This window comes from Nylanderia fulva, unplaced genomic scaffold (genome assembly GCF_048542155.1).
Source record: "Nylanderia fulva isolate GAGA-0341 unplaced genomic scaffold, ASM4854215v1 Scaffold176, whole genome shotgun sequence".
Classification (NCBI taxonomy): Eukaryota; Metazoa; Arthropoda; class Insecta; order Hymenoptera; family Formicidae; genus Nylanderia; species Nylanderia fulva.
This window is the reverse complement of record NW_028190012.1, coordinates 98,533-111,898: the sequence shown is the minus strand read 5'-3', so window position 1 is coordinate 111,898 and position 13,366 is coordinate 98,533. Positions and strand designations below refer to the sequence as shown.

General features: G+C 25.9%; 1 protein-coding gene across 2 annotated transcripts; it reads right to left on the bottom strand.

Moving 5' to 3' along the window:
- Positions 1 to 965: 965 nt before the first annotated feature.
- Positions 966 to 11,564, bottom strand: LOC114942795 (uncharacterized). 2 transcript variants are annotated; one of them, XM_085481357.1, is made up of 7 exons: positions 11,472 to 11,564; positions 10,610 to 11,338; positions 10,149 to 10,184; positions 7,957 to 8,444; positions 2,227 to 2,674; positions 1,680 to 1,798; positions 966 to 1,495 (listed from the first exon to the last, which is right to left on the bottom strand). In XM_085481357.1, exons 4-6 carry the CDS (start codon positions 8,121 to 8,123, stop codon positions 1,775 to 1,777), a joined length of 639 nt encoding a protein of 212 aa, XP_085337483.1. In that variant the 5' UTR covers positions 8,124 to 8,444; positions 10,149 to 10,184; positions 10,610 to 11,338; positions 11,472 to 11,564; the 3' UTR covers positions 966 to 1,495; positions 1,680 to 1,774. The 2 variants fall into 2 exon arrangements, with proteins under 2 accessions (XP_085337483.1, XP_085337484.1); XM_085481358.1 differs by having other exon boundaries at positions 7,957 to 8,092.
- Between the last annotated feature and the right edge of the window lie 1,802 nt (positions 11,565 to 13,366).

The following is a 13,366-nucleotide window of genomic DNA, read 5'->3' as shown; positions in this document are numbered from 1 at the left end:
TATTTATTTATTGTTCTCTATATAAGCTTAATTAAAATAATAAATTTTTTTCAAATTTATCAGTTATTTCAAATTTTACTAATTTTTATGTATTTATATTTTGTATTATTTAAGATTAAATAATTATTTTATTTTAAATTATCAATTATTATATTAAATTTTATAAATTTTTTGTATTTATATTATACAGTTTACAACTCCAGTGCTGTGCATTATGAAATATTCTCGATAAGAGAGAAAGGGAAAGAGAGAGATTTACATTTTGCATTTTTCAAATCTTTACAGATAAAATTCTCAGCTAAAATAAAATTTTTGACTTACAATACAAATATTTAATAATTGATGTATGTACATAGTTTATATAAGACTATGCTACAATTTTATGTAGTTTTATTCGCGCGTATATACGGGGTGTATATATTCTAGAAATCTAAACTTTATAAGAATATAAAACTTTATGGATTAAATACAAACTCAAAATGAACAGACTATGCGAACTCAACGCAGATGTTTGTGAATAAATCTCAATTCGAGATTTTAATTTCTATGTTTCCTTTTGATCTCCCTACAAAGATGTAGAAAAGCAAAATATATCGGTCCAAAAGTCGCTGAATCGGAAACTGAGGTATTAAAATTGAGATCATTTTGCAAAATCTGTAATTATGCTAATATCATACAAAATCTAATATCATTTATAAGCTTTTATCTCGTCTCCTTCAATACAAAAGAATTATGTATATTTGAAAATATAAAAATCATTGTCTTTTATTAACATACTTATTTATACTTATACAAATGCAACACACTATCGATTATATATATTTCAAAATAATAGATATTAATAGATGGCAAATTTATTACGTCATTCTGCATATATTGAAAGTGTTAAAAAAAGTAATTAAACTAATTAATTTTTTTATTTTCAAGATTTATTAATTCTTCTGCACCAATTCAAATTGTTGCAGTCACAAAATTTTCTTACTTTATTATTTATATAATTGAATACAATAAATATCGCAGAAAGATAATAGCTATATTTTATTCATCGTTGATTCTCAATTGTCGAACATGTATGTATATATGTATGTGTCAATAACATCCTATTATCTATTATGTTGGTCCGAATCTGTAGATTGATCTGTAGGTGGATTATATATTATGATAATTTCTACAGCATATTTCACGTTTTCATTTATGTGTTCTACTAATTAAAATAAGATAGAAACTGTAAATTTTTTACTTTGATTTTTTTGTGAATAAATGCCTCAATAAACACTTAAAACACGTTAAATTATAGAAAATTGTAAATTATACATAATTGTTATCTGAAAATATCTCACAATGCTCTTTATTTTTACAATGGTATATGTTATTTACTAACTAGCGATTATGTTAGTGCGCGTATGTTTTTTACACATTACAATTCATTAATCCCAAATAGATTATTATGTGTCCATATAAACGTTTCAACAAAATCTTTTATCATGACCAACATCTGAAAAAGTTAATTAAACATAAAAAAAGATTAAATGTAAACAAGAATCTAATTATAATGTAAGAAATGAGAAATGTACGTATCTTTTCTTTCTACACACATATAATGTAATTTATTAATTGCTTGTCAATTTACAAGCATATTAATGACTTAAAATTAATAGAAGTAATAAATAAGTTTCAACCTTTTCAGTTCTTATTTTGATGACGTCATAATTTGTTTCACAAGACTTGTAACCTGGTAGATAATTATGAAGACAATTCGGGAAATTTTTGTCTTCTATGTAAAAACATCGTTCATTTTCTAAATTATTCGTGACGTAAACAATTAAAATATTATCTTAATCATATGAAAATTTTTATAATAAAAAATTATATATGTATGCGTATAATAAAAAAAGAAAGATTATCGAAAAATAATGATAATGTCGAATCTAATATATAACTATACTAACAATTTTGATTTCCAAAATATACAGATTTCAGTGTAAACATCTATTAGATCGCACGTAGACCAAGTCTTCTAGCCACGTTATGATAACACAGGCATTACAAAGTATATATGGTCAAGATATTGTATATACAACAATATCTTGACCATATTTACTTTGTAATACCTGTGCCAGGTATTATACAGAACAAATTGATCAAAGCGAGAGAATAATAAGAACAATATATAATATATACATATATGGCCCATAATTATATATATTATAATCTCTAATAACTTACATAATCTATACAAATCCATTTGATATCTTTGGGTGAAAATGGGGAGATACATGCTCGAAAATTCAAGATGCTAAATATATATTCTTGGAGTGTATCCATAATCTGCGTACTTTCTGTTTCATCCCAATGATTATCTTCGATATTGTTGCTTTTCCAATAGGAAAAAGTTTCTTCAGACGTGGAGAATATCGAATGGTTTGGATGCTTCAATCTGAGACATTTCAGTACCTCTTGTGCGATTGTATCCAATGATGCACTTACATTCGTGTAACATACATCTTTTCGAGGTTGAATACGTTGTGCTATGAAAGTACATGTTTCTTCCAAAAGCTGTTCTCTTTCAGGTTTCTGTATATATCTGTCTAACTCATTTCGTATCGAAGATATCTTCTCATAGTGAGACATTTTTATATTGCAAAATTCTTGGATTGAATTTCGATCAATTTTCCTAAAAAATTTATATATATTAAATTATTAACTAATGAATAAATACAATAAATTTGTAATAATAGTAGCATTATAATATATATGAATATCCTACTGTGGAATTTGTGTTAACAAGCATTTAATCTCCTCAATATAAAACATACATTTCAGCACATTTATAGGCTTACGTGTACGTCTAAAAACAAGTTCATTTTCATTCAAACGATTTGCATATTCATCGAATTTATCACTGAATTTTTTTACATAATCGAATTCCAATACTACATTATTAATTGAATCATTGAAATAATTTTGATTTGATATTTTATCGTAATAATAATCATGAAAAAGAATTAGAGACAAATAATTTCGCAATTGTGTCGCAGAATTTATGCCTATTGTGACAAAGTTTAGGTTTTCTCCATTCTTTGTTTTTTTAAGAACATTATATCTTTTCTTTGCATAGGGCCATCTAAAATACGACCATAAAATATTTTAATAAATTTTTGATAATGATTCTTAGTCTTGTGTCGAGATTAATTTAAAATTAGCTGGATAAAGATCCTAAAAAGATAAGGATCTCTTATAAAAGGGATACAACATCATATGTATTTATATTTTTATTTATAAATTTTTATCGCTTTACTGTCTACTTTAAATATTCTTGTGTGCTATGATTCTAAACCAAAATTATTTGAATATTATTTTAGATAAATAATATAGTAAAGGTAGTACTTTTTTTATCTACTTGTAAGATGCAGATATAAAGATAATACATATTTTTATTATCTATATGCAGATAAGATGACGCCACAGTTCTACTATTTAATTTCATTTAGATAACAAACAGCAAACTTTGATGATAGTAAACAATGTGATTGCACAAGTCATTTTTCAAATTAATAAATTTTTTAAAGTATACAATTTAAAGCATGATATATATGTCACTTTTTTTTATACTTTAATCAAAAATAGAAAATATATAATAGTCAATTTTAATTTGTAATTAAATTTATATTTTTCAAATTTTGATTCTAATATGTATATTGCATAATTCTGTAAGTGTATTCTATATGCAATTAATAAACATTAATGTGCTTATGTGTATGTATGTAATTAAATATATTGAAGAATACACATTATAATAAATAAACCAAGTTACTTTTATGTTGTATTTTTAATAATTAAATCTAAAGAAATCATTGAATGACTGAATATATTTCGACCGATATATATATATAGGCTAATGAATATTTATTTAATTAATTACACAACGTTTCATATAATTTTTGTTATTCTCAAGTGTTACTGTTAAGTGTGCGAAGGACCAAAATTATATGGTCGAAACACCGTGGTCGAAACATTGTGTGATTAATTAAATAAACATCAATTGACGAATGTCGGTTGAAAAATATTTGGTCTTTAAATTTTTGACAGCTGAAAATTAAGAATTATTATCAGTATATTATATTTAACGTTTACATTATATATATATATATATATATATGTATATGTATATTATATATGTATATATATGTATAACGGTAGAGTTTGCCAAAATTATTGAGCAATAGAAAAAATGAAAGCGAATAATTTAATATGCAACATATTTACTTTTTCGAATATTTTGTATTTATTATATATTTATAATATACGTTCTTCGCAGAAGTGATATACATTGTGCGACAGGCGTTAATGAGACAAAATAACAAAAAGATTTACAAACCACAAGAATTACTTTTGAGATAACTTTTTTTCCAAGAACTTGTCATATTTGGCTGCATAACGCAATTGCTTGCACACGCATCGAAAGTTAATGATATCTTCAATAGTGAGTACGTTATCGTTGAGAATGTAGCTTATCATCTCCTCTGGTAAGCACGTTATCTTCCAATCAGACATTATGAGAACCGAAACACAAAAAGGGAATGTAAATTAAAGTAATTGCAATAAACTATTCGCGTAATTCCTTGTTTTTTGCAGTACACGAAATGAGTCTGCCGATTACAAAGAGCACCGATGTGTGTTTGATGTACACGAGAGACGTTTTCCACACTGTAGACGTTCTGTTCTTTATTATAAAATTTGACCTTAAATTTTAAAGCATTATTGCTTGTTTTCACTAAGATATAGGTATAAGAACTTGCCACGGCATGCGCAGAAAATGTAATTTAGAACTAGCAAATTTACCGTTTCTTCCTATGCGTTTGAAAGAACGTGGTAAATAATTTATTTATTATTTATTTTGTTATCATTTTTTATTTATTTATTGTTCTCTATATAAGCTTAATTAAAATAATAAATTTTTTTCAAATTTATCAGTTATTTCAAATTTTACTAATTTTTATGTATTTATATTTTGTATTATTTAAGATTAATTAATTATTTCATTTCAAATTATCAATTATTATATTAAATTTTACCAATAATATTCATGTATTTATATTTTACAGTTTAAAACTCCAGTGTTGTGCATTGTCAAAATTTCTCGATAAGAGAGAAAGAGAAAAAGAGAGATTTACTTTTTTTTTTATTTGCAATCTTTACAGATAAAATTCTCAGCTAAAATAAAATCGTCGACTTACAATACAAATATTTAATAATTGGTGTATGTACATAGTTTATATAAGACTATTCTATAAAATTATGTAGTTTTATTCGCGCGTATATACGGGGTGTATATATTTTAGAAATATAAATTCTATAAGAATATAAAAACTCCATGGATTAAATGCAAATTCAGAATGAACAGACTATGCGAACTCAACGCAGATGTTTGTGAATAAATGTCAATTCGAGGTTTTAGTTTCTATGTTTTTCTCTGATCTCTCTAAAAAAATGTAGAGAAACAATAAAGAGAACCGATAAAAATTTATATATATTGAATTATTAACTAATGAACAAATACATTAAAATGTAATAATAGTAGCATTATAATATATATGAAAATCCTACTGTGGAAATTGTGTGTTAACAAGTATTTAATCTCCTCAATATAAAACATATATTTCAGCACATTTAGAGGCTTATGTGGACGATCAGGAAATAATCGACTTTCAGGCAAAGAATGTACATATTTATCGATATTACTACTGAATTCTTTTACATTATTTGTTAATTTCAATACATTAGTAAATGAGTTCTCGAAGTAATTTTGATTTGATTTATTATTGTAATAATAATCATAAAAAAAAATTTGAGACAAATAATTTCGCAATTGTGTCGCAGAATTTATGCCTATTATAACAAAATTTAGGTTTTCTTCTTTTTCTTTTTCCGTAAGACTTTCATATCTTCTCTTTGCATAGGGCCATCTAAAATACGACCATAAAATATTGTAATAAATTTTTGATAATGATACTTAGTGTTGTGTCAAGATTAATTTAAAATTAGCTGGATAAAGATGAGATAAAAGTATGTAAATTAATCTTAGATAGGATAAAGATGATTTTGTTTTAAGTGTATCTAGATAAGAGATATAATTATATGACGATTTATTTAAATAATTGTTTAGATAATAATATTTAAGACTGCTTATGTAAACACAGTTATACAAGAAATATAAATTATGAAAAAGATACAACAATATATGTATACATATTTTTATTTATAAATTTTTATCGCTTTACTGTCTGATTTAAGTATTTTTATGTGCTATGATTTTAAACCAAAATTATTTGAATATTATTTTAGATAAATAATATAGTAAAGGTGGTTTTTTTTTTATTTATTTGTAAGATGCAGATATAAAGATAATACATATTTTTATTATCTAAATGCAGATAAGATGACGCTACAGTTCTTGCATTTAATTTTATTTAGATAACACACAGCAAACTTTGATGATAGTAAAAAATGTGATTGCACAAGTCATTTTTCAAATTAATAAATTTATTAAAGTGTACAATTCAAAGCATGAGTATATATATGTCACTTTTTTTTATACTTTAATCAGAAAAAGAAAATATATAATAGTCAATTTTAATTTGTAATTTAATTTATATTCTCTCTTCTTTCTTTCTTTTCAAATTTTGATTCCAATATGTATATTGCATAATTCTATAAGTGTATTCTATATGCAATTAATAAACATTGATGTGCGTATGTATGTATAGATTAAGTTTTTTTTTAATATTTTGTAGAACAATTTTTTCGAAAGCATATTTACAAACAATGACGACTGTGCTTATATATGTGACTTGGCATGTTTTTACTTTTATAAAGATTTAATTGTGATTTCAATGCTATTTATGAAAAAGAACCGATAGAAAAATATCAAATTTGTTTGTTACTATCACGAATATATATTATATATATAATCTTTATATTTAAAAATGCAATTAAATATATTGAAGAATACACATTATAATAAATAAACAAAGTTACTATTATGTTGTATTTTTAATAAGTAAATTTAAAAACAATTATTGAATGCCTGAATATTTGTCGACCGATATATTCATAGGCTAATTAATATTTATTTAATTAATTACGCAACGTTTCATATAATTCTTGTCTTTCTTAAGTGTTACTGTTAAGTGTGCGAAGGACCAAAATTATATGGTCGAAACACCGTGGTTGAAACGTTGTGTGATTAATTAAATAAACATCAATTGACGAATGTCGGTTGAAAAATATTTGGTCTTTTAATTTTTGACAGCCGAAAATTAAGAATTCTTATCAGTATATTATTTAATATTTACATTCCAAATAAACATATATATATATAACGGTAGAGTTTGCCAAATTTATTGAGCAATAGAAAAAATCATTTAGTAAAATAAAAGACGATAATAAAATAAAATATTTAAATTTAAGTGATTCAATGGAAGTGAAGTGATTTAATCTAATTTTTTAAATATTTTTTTTTACTATTTATGTTATATATAATTATATATTAAAGTACATATTATATTATATTTTTTTGAATAATAATTAATGAAATTCACAAGACAATGTGCTAATGTAAACTAAATGATCTAAAAAAATAGGATTATTTTGAATTACTATAAACAATAAATAAATTATTTTATTAATTGAATCAGTATAAAAAATAAATTGAATAATTGAAGAAATGATGTTAAAGATTACGTAGCTAACACGCTATTTTGTCCGTTTTGTATTTATTTAATCTATTCTTTTCTATCAGTTTTTATATACATTATTGATGTTTTTGTTGTCTTACAATATATTTTTAATATTTTTAATATTCACAAAATACGTTCTTTGTTGAAGGGATATACATTATGCGACAGAAATTATTAAGACAAAATAACAAAAAGATTTACAAACCACAAGAATTACCTTTGAGATAACTTTTTTTCCAAGAACTTGTTATATGTGGTTGCTGCATAACGAAATTTCTTGCACACGCATCGAAAGTTCATGATATCCTCCATAGTGATAACATTATAGCCGAGAATGATGGTTATTATCTCGTCTGGTAAGTACGTTATCTTACAATCAGACATTATGAGAAACAAAACACAAGAAAGGAATGTAAATTAAAGTGATTGCAATAAACTATTCGCGTAATTAATTCCTTGCTTTTCGCAGTACACGAAATGAGTTTGCCGATTACAAAGAGCACAGATATGTGTTTGATGTATACGAGAGACGTTTTCCACGATACAGACCGTCTGTTCTTTATTATGAAATGTGACCCCAAATTTTAAAGCCTTTTTGCTTGTTTTCACTAAGATATAGGTATAAGAACTTGCCACAGCATGCGTAGAAAATGTAATTTCGGCTTCTTCTAAATTGGTAGCAAATTTACCATTTCTTCCTATGCGCTTGAAACATAGAACGTGGTAAATAATTTATTTTATTATTACTATTTATTTATTTATTGTTCTTTTTATTATTTAAGTTTAATTAAAATAATATATTTTTCAAATTTTGGTCAATTATTTTAAATTTCACTAATTTTTATGTATTTATATACGTTATGTAATATTTAAGTTTAATTAAAATAATATCATTCAAACTATTAATTATTTAATTAAATTTTACTAATTTTTGTATAGTCATTTTTACACTTTACAACTGCAGTGCTGTGCATTGTGTCGACTTTTTATTTTAATTTGGAGTTATGGAGCTTGAAAGATAAAACGTGGTAAATAATTCATTTATTATTTTTTTTATTATTATTATTTATTTATTTATTGTTCTCTATTTAAGATTAATTTAAATAATATATTTTTACAAATTTATTAGTTATATTAAATTTTATTAATTTTTATGTATTTATATTATGTATTATTTAAGCTTACAATAATTAAAATAATATTATTTCAAATTATCATGAATTTTATTAAATTCTACCAATAATATTTATGTATTTATATTTTACAATTATAAACTCCAGTGCTGTGCATTGTCAAATTATCTCGATAAGAGAGAAGGGGTAAGAGAGAGATTTACATTTTTCATTTTTTAAATCTTTACATATAAAATTCTCAGCTAAAATAAAATTCTCGACTTACAGTACAAATATTTAATAATTGATGTATGCACATAGTTTATATAAGAATATTCTACAATTTTATTTAGTTTTATTCGCGCGTATATACGGGGTGTATATATTCTAGAAATTTAAACTATAAGAATTTAAAAACTCCATAGATTAAATGCAAATTCAAAATGAACAGACTATGCGAACTCAACGCGGATGTTTGTGAATAAATCTCAATTCGAGATTTTAGTTCTTATGTTTTTCTCTGATCCCCTTAAAAAGATGTAGAAAAAGCAAAATATATCGGTCCAAAAGTCGCTGAATCGGGAACTTAGGAATTAAAATAGAGATTCTAAAATTGAGAACCAAGTTGAGATTTATTCCTAAATAGTCTTATTGTTAGCACTATGCTAAGCAAATTTCGTGCCTCGTGCACAATTATAAGACATAGGGGAAACATTAATTTTTATTATCTAAAACACAAACCTTCGCGTTCGGCTCGCATTCCTTGTTTATTACGAGACTAACTTTCTTATTCATTAAATATATTTGTTCATTTATTTTTCAAAAGTTTATATTAATCACTAAAAAAAAACTAAATAGTAATATTTATATTTATCGGTTTTTCACTTACTCCTTTGGTAGCATTTGGAGATATGCAGAGATATTATGAAGTTGAAATAAATATCATTAATTTAAAAGAATTATTTATCTTATTAAATTTGTCGCAAATCTTGCGTTTCAGAATGACCTTAAATGTGTTTTATATCCAAGTGTGGAGTATATTTGTTGTTTTAAGCATGTGTGTTTCAATTATGTTTTTTTTATATTTTTAGATATATATAAAAAATTTAGGTATAAGTCTTTGTAAATTATCTGAATTTAACATATTTCCTGATATAGAATAAGAAGGCCGCACACTTGAAACATTATGTATAACTTTCTTTATGCTTTATTTTTATATGATATATCACAGATGTATCGATAGATGATAGGATGAAATTTTTATCACAGATATCGCATGCTCCACGTTGTTTATTACCTTTTAAAATAATGCCACATCCATCGAAGAGATTTTCTGCATAAATGATACGATGAAAATATTCTTTGTTTATAGTTATATTAAACTTTGTTATGATTTTTATTCCATTAAATTTATGTTCTTCTTTTGATTGTCTAACGAAATTAGTTAAAATATTTCAATTCACATCATGATAAATGCGCCGCATAATAAATTCAAAGAATGAATTTATAAATTTAAAAAATACAGCGCAGACATTTAAATGAATGTTCAGATTTTTAATTTCAATTTAATTAAATTTATTTAAACTTAATCCAATTTATAAATACGAATCTTTGTACGAATTATTAGTATCGTTACGACATTATTTATACTATGAAATATATTTCAATCTTTCTTCCCCTCTCCCTTTCTGTTTATTTTTCATTTTTTTTAATAAATAATGTGTAAATTTTAAGCGCGTTATAAGCATTAGCACTAACCTTTTTACCTCGTCGCTGACTGGATTCGCGGTCCTCAGATTTATGCCAGATGGATGGATCTCGTTCAATTTATTATAATTTAGTCAGGATGTGTGTGAGGATATATATATGTATATTATGTTCCAGTAAAATGTATTTATTTGCGATCCGATGTGTATATATATATATATACTGTAGAGTCGATACAGACGCCGGAGCTGCTGGTAACGCCGCCAGAATAAGTACTTTCTCAGATTGTCAGACTGTGTCAAAGTGTGTCGCGCGCTCAAATATCCTCACTTTTATACTCGCTTGTCTAAAATATTCCCACCCCAAAGTACCGGACCAATCGGAGTAATTTTACACAAAATCGTTCGGTGCTCGCGAAAACAATAATTCTTACGAACGAGAGAGATTAGGTTGACGGTCGCACAAATAAATAAAAATATAACGCATAATAAAACTAAACCGTCTAAAGACAAGTAAACGAAAATATAAATAAAATAGATTAACATCTCTCTCGCTTTCCTTTCCCTTATACATACGGCAATAAAGTTAAAATATATAAAAATGCTTACAGTTAATAACTTAAAATTATTAGAAGTAATAAATAAGAAATTTTTAACCTTTGTAATTGTTATCGCGACTGGTCTCTCAGACATGTGTTCTGATCGATTTTCAATACTAAAATACGCAGGGGAATGGTTTTGTGTGTGTAAACATCGTGCATTTTCTAAATTATTCGTGACGCTGTAAACAATTAAAATATTACTTTAATCATTATATATTTATTAATAAAAAATTATATTGGAAGCGTATAATAAAAAAAAAAAGATTATCGAGAAATAATGATAATGTCGATTCTAATAATATCTATACTTACAATTCTGGTTTCCAAAATATACAGATTCGATTAAAAACAGCTAGTACATCGCAACGTAGACCAAGTCTTTTTGCCACGCTATGAAATATTGTATATACAATGATATCTTTACCATGATTATCTTCGATATTGTTGGTTTTCCAATAAGAAAAAGTTTCATCAGACGTGGAGAATATCGAATGGTTTGGATGCTTCTCTCTGAGACGATTCCGTACCTCTTGTGCGATTGTATCCAATGATGCACTTACATTCGTGTAACATACATCTTTCCGAGGTTGAATACGTTGTGCTATGAAAGTACAAACTTCTTCCAAAAACTGTTCTCTTTTAGGTTTCTTTATATATCTGTCCAACTCATTTCGTATGGAAGATAGCTTCTCATAGTGAGACATTTCTATATTGCAAAATTTTTGGATTGAATTGCGATCTCTAAAAAATGTATATTGAAGTATTAACTAATGAATAAATACATTAAAATGTAATAATAGTAGCATTATAATATATATGAAGATCCTACTGTGGAAAATGTGTTAACAAGTATTTAATCTCCTCAATATAAATGTAGGATTCGGTATTGGAGATAAGATATATTCTGCACAAATATCTAGAGAATCAGGGTTTGTAATTTTATTTGTTTCTCCTTTCGAGGATTATAGAGGACTGCCTCTCGTCTCTCTTATAAGTCGCTCAGCTGATCCCGTCCCCACTCTTGTTTTTCTACAAAGGAATTCGAGTTGACGAAAACCCGAATCCTCGAAAGACTCGCATATTATATTATCTAATTGCGCGTATACATCGAATTATAATAACATATGATTAATAACGCATAGAGTTAACAATCCTACAATCGGCCATTCTGATAAATTATTCGTTTTGAATGATTGCTAGCGTTATGACCAAGGTTTCATGTATTCCGCACATGTGCTGGTCGTAATCGGGCCGTCGCCCGATCGCATTCGTTTTACATCGTATGTATCATTAATTTTCGCTTTTTCTACGCGATATGGCCCTAAATATTTCGCACGTAATTTTCGTCCGGGAGTCATTTGAGTTCGTTTAATAGCCACGAGGTCCCCTACTATATATTTACGAGGTACTCGGCGTCGAAAGTTACCATTAACAAAAATTATCCATTGCAAACCCATGTAGAATCCTATCCTATTGCAAACCCATGTAGAATCCTATGAAAAATTAATCATTGCAAACCCATGTAGAATCCTAGGCAAAATTAACCATTGCAAACCCATGTAGAATCGTACCCATTGCAAACCTATGTAGAATCCTATGAAAAATTAACCATTGCAAACTCATGTAGAATCCTATGAAAAATTAACCATTGCAAACCCATGTAGAATTGTATTAAAAATTATCCATTGCAAACTTATGTAGAATCCTACATTGCAAACCCATGTACAATAGAATTGTATGAAAAATTATCGATTATAAACCTATGTACAATCGTAACAAAAGTAATGAAATAAAAAAAAAATTGCGCCAAGTGAAAGTAGAAACTTGTACCAGTGGAAAATTAAAGTTGCAGACATATATAGAGTCGTATAATGAATCAGTAAAAATTTAAATTTGCAAATGTAGAATCGTACCATAAAAAAACTTATCTTTTAAAAAAAAAGATAAACAAGATGCCAAGTCCATGCGCCATGTGAAAAAGAAATAAAAAAATTTTAGTTAAAAAAACTGGGCGCGCTGCTAAGTTTCAAAATTACAATGCACCTTAAAGTAACATTAATTAATTTAAACACAAAACATATTTTAACTGTAATGAGTTTAAAAGTAACAATTTAATTTTAATATTGTTAGAATATTATTTAGCAGCGCTCCCAGTTTTTTTAACTAAAATTTTTTTATTTCTTTTTCACATGGCGCATGGACTTGGC

Excerpts from the sequence above, each read along its gene's own strand:
- LOC114942795 (XM_085481357.1), bottom strand. The coding sequence starts at position 8,123 with ATGTCTGATTGTAAGATAACGTACTTACCAGACGAGATAATAACCATC. Across the intron at positions 2,675-7,956 it reads GAAAAAAAGTTATCTCAAAG|GAAAATTGATCGAAATTCAA; the intron begins GTAATTCTTGTG and ends TAAATTTTTTAG. Across the intron at positions 1,799-2,226 it reads AATGGATTTGTATAGATTAT|AAAATGAACGATGTTTTTAC; the intron begins GTAAGTTATTAG and ends CGAATAATTTAG.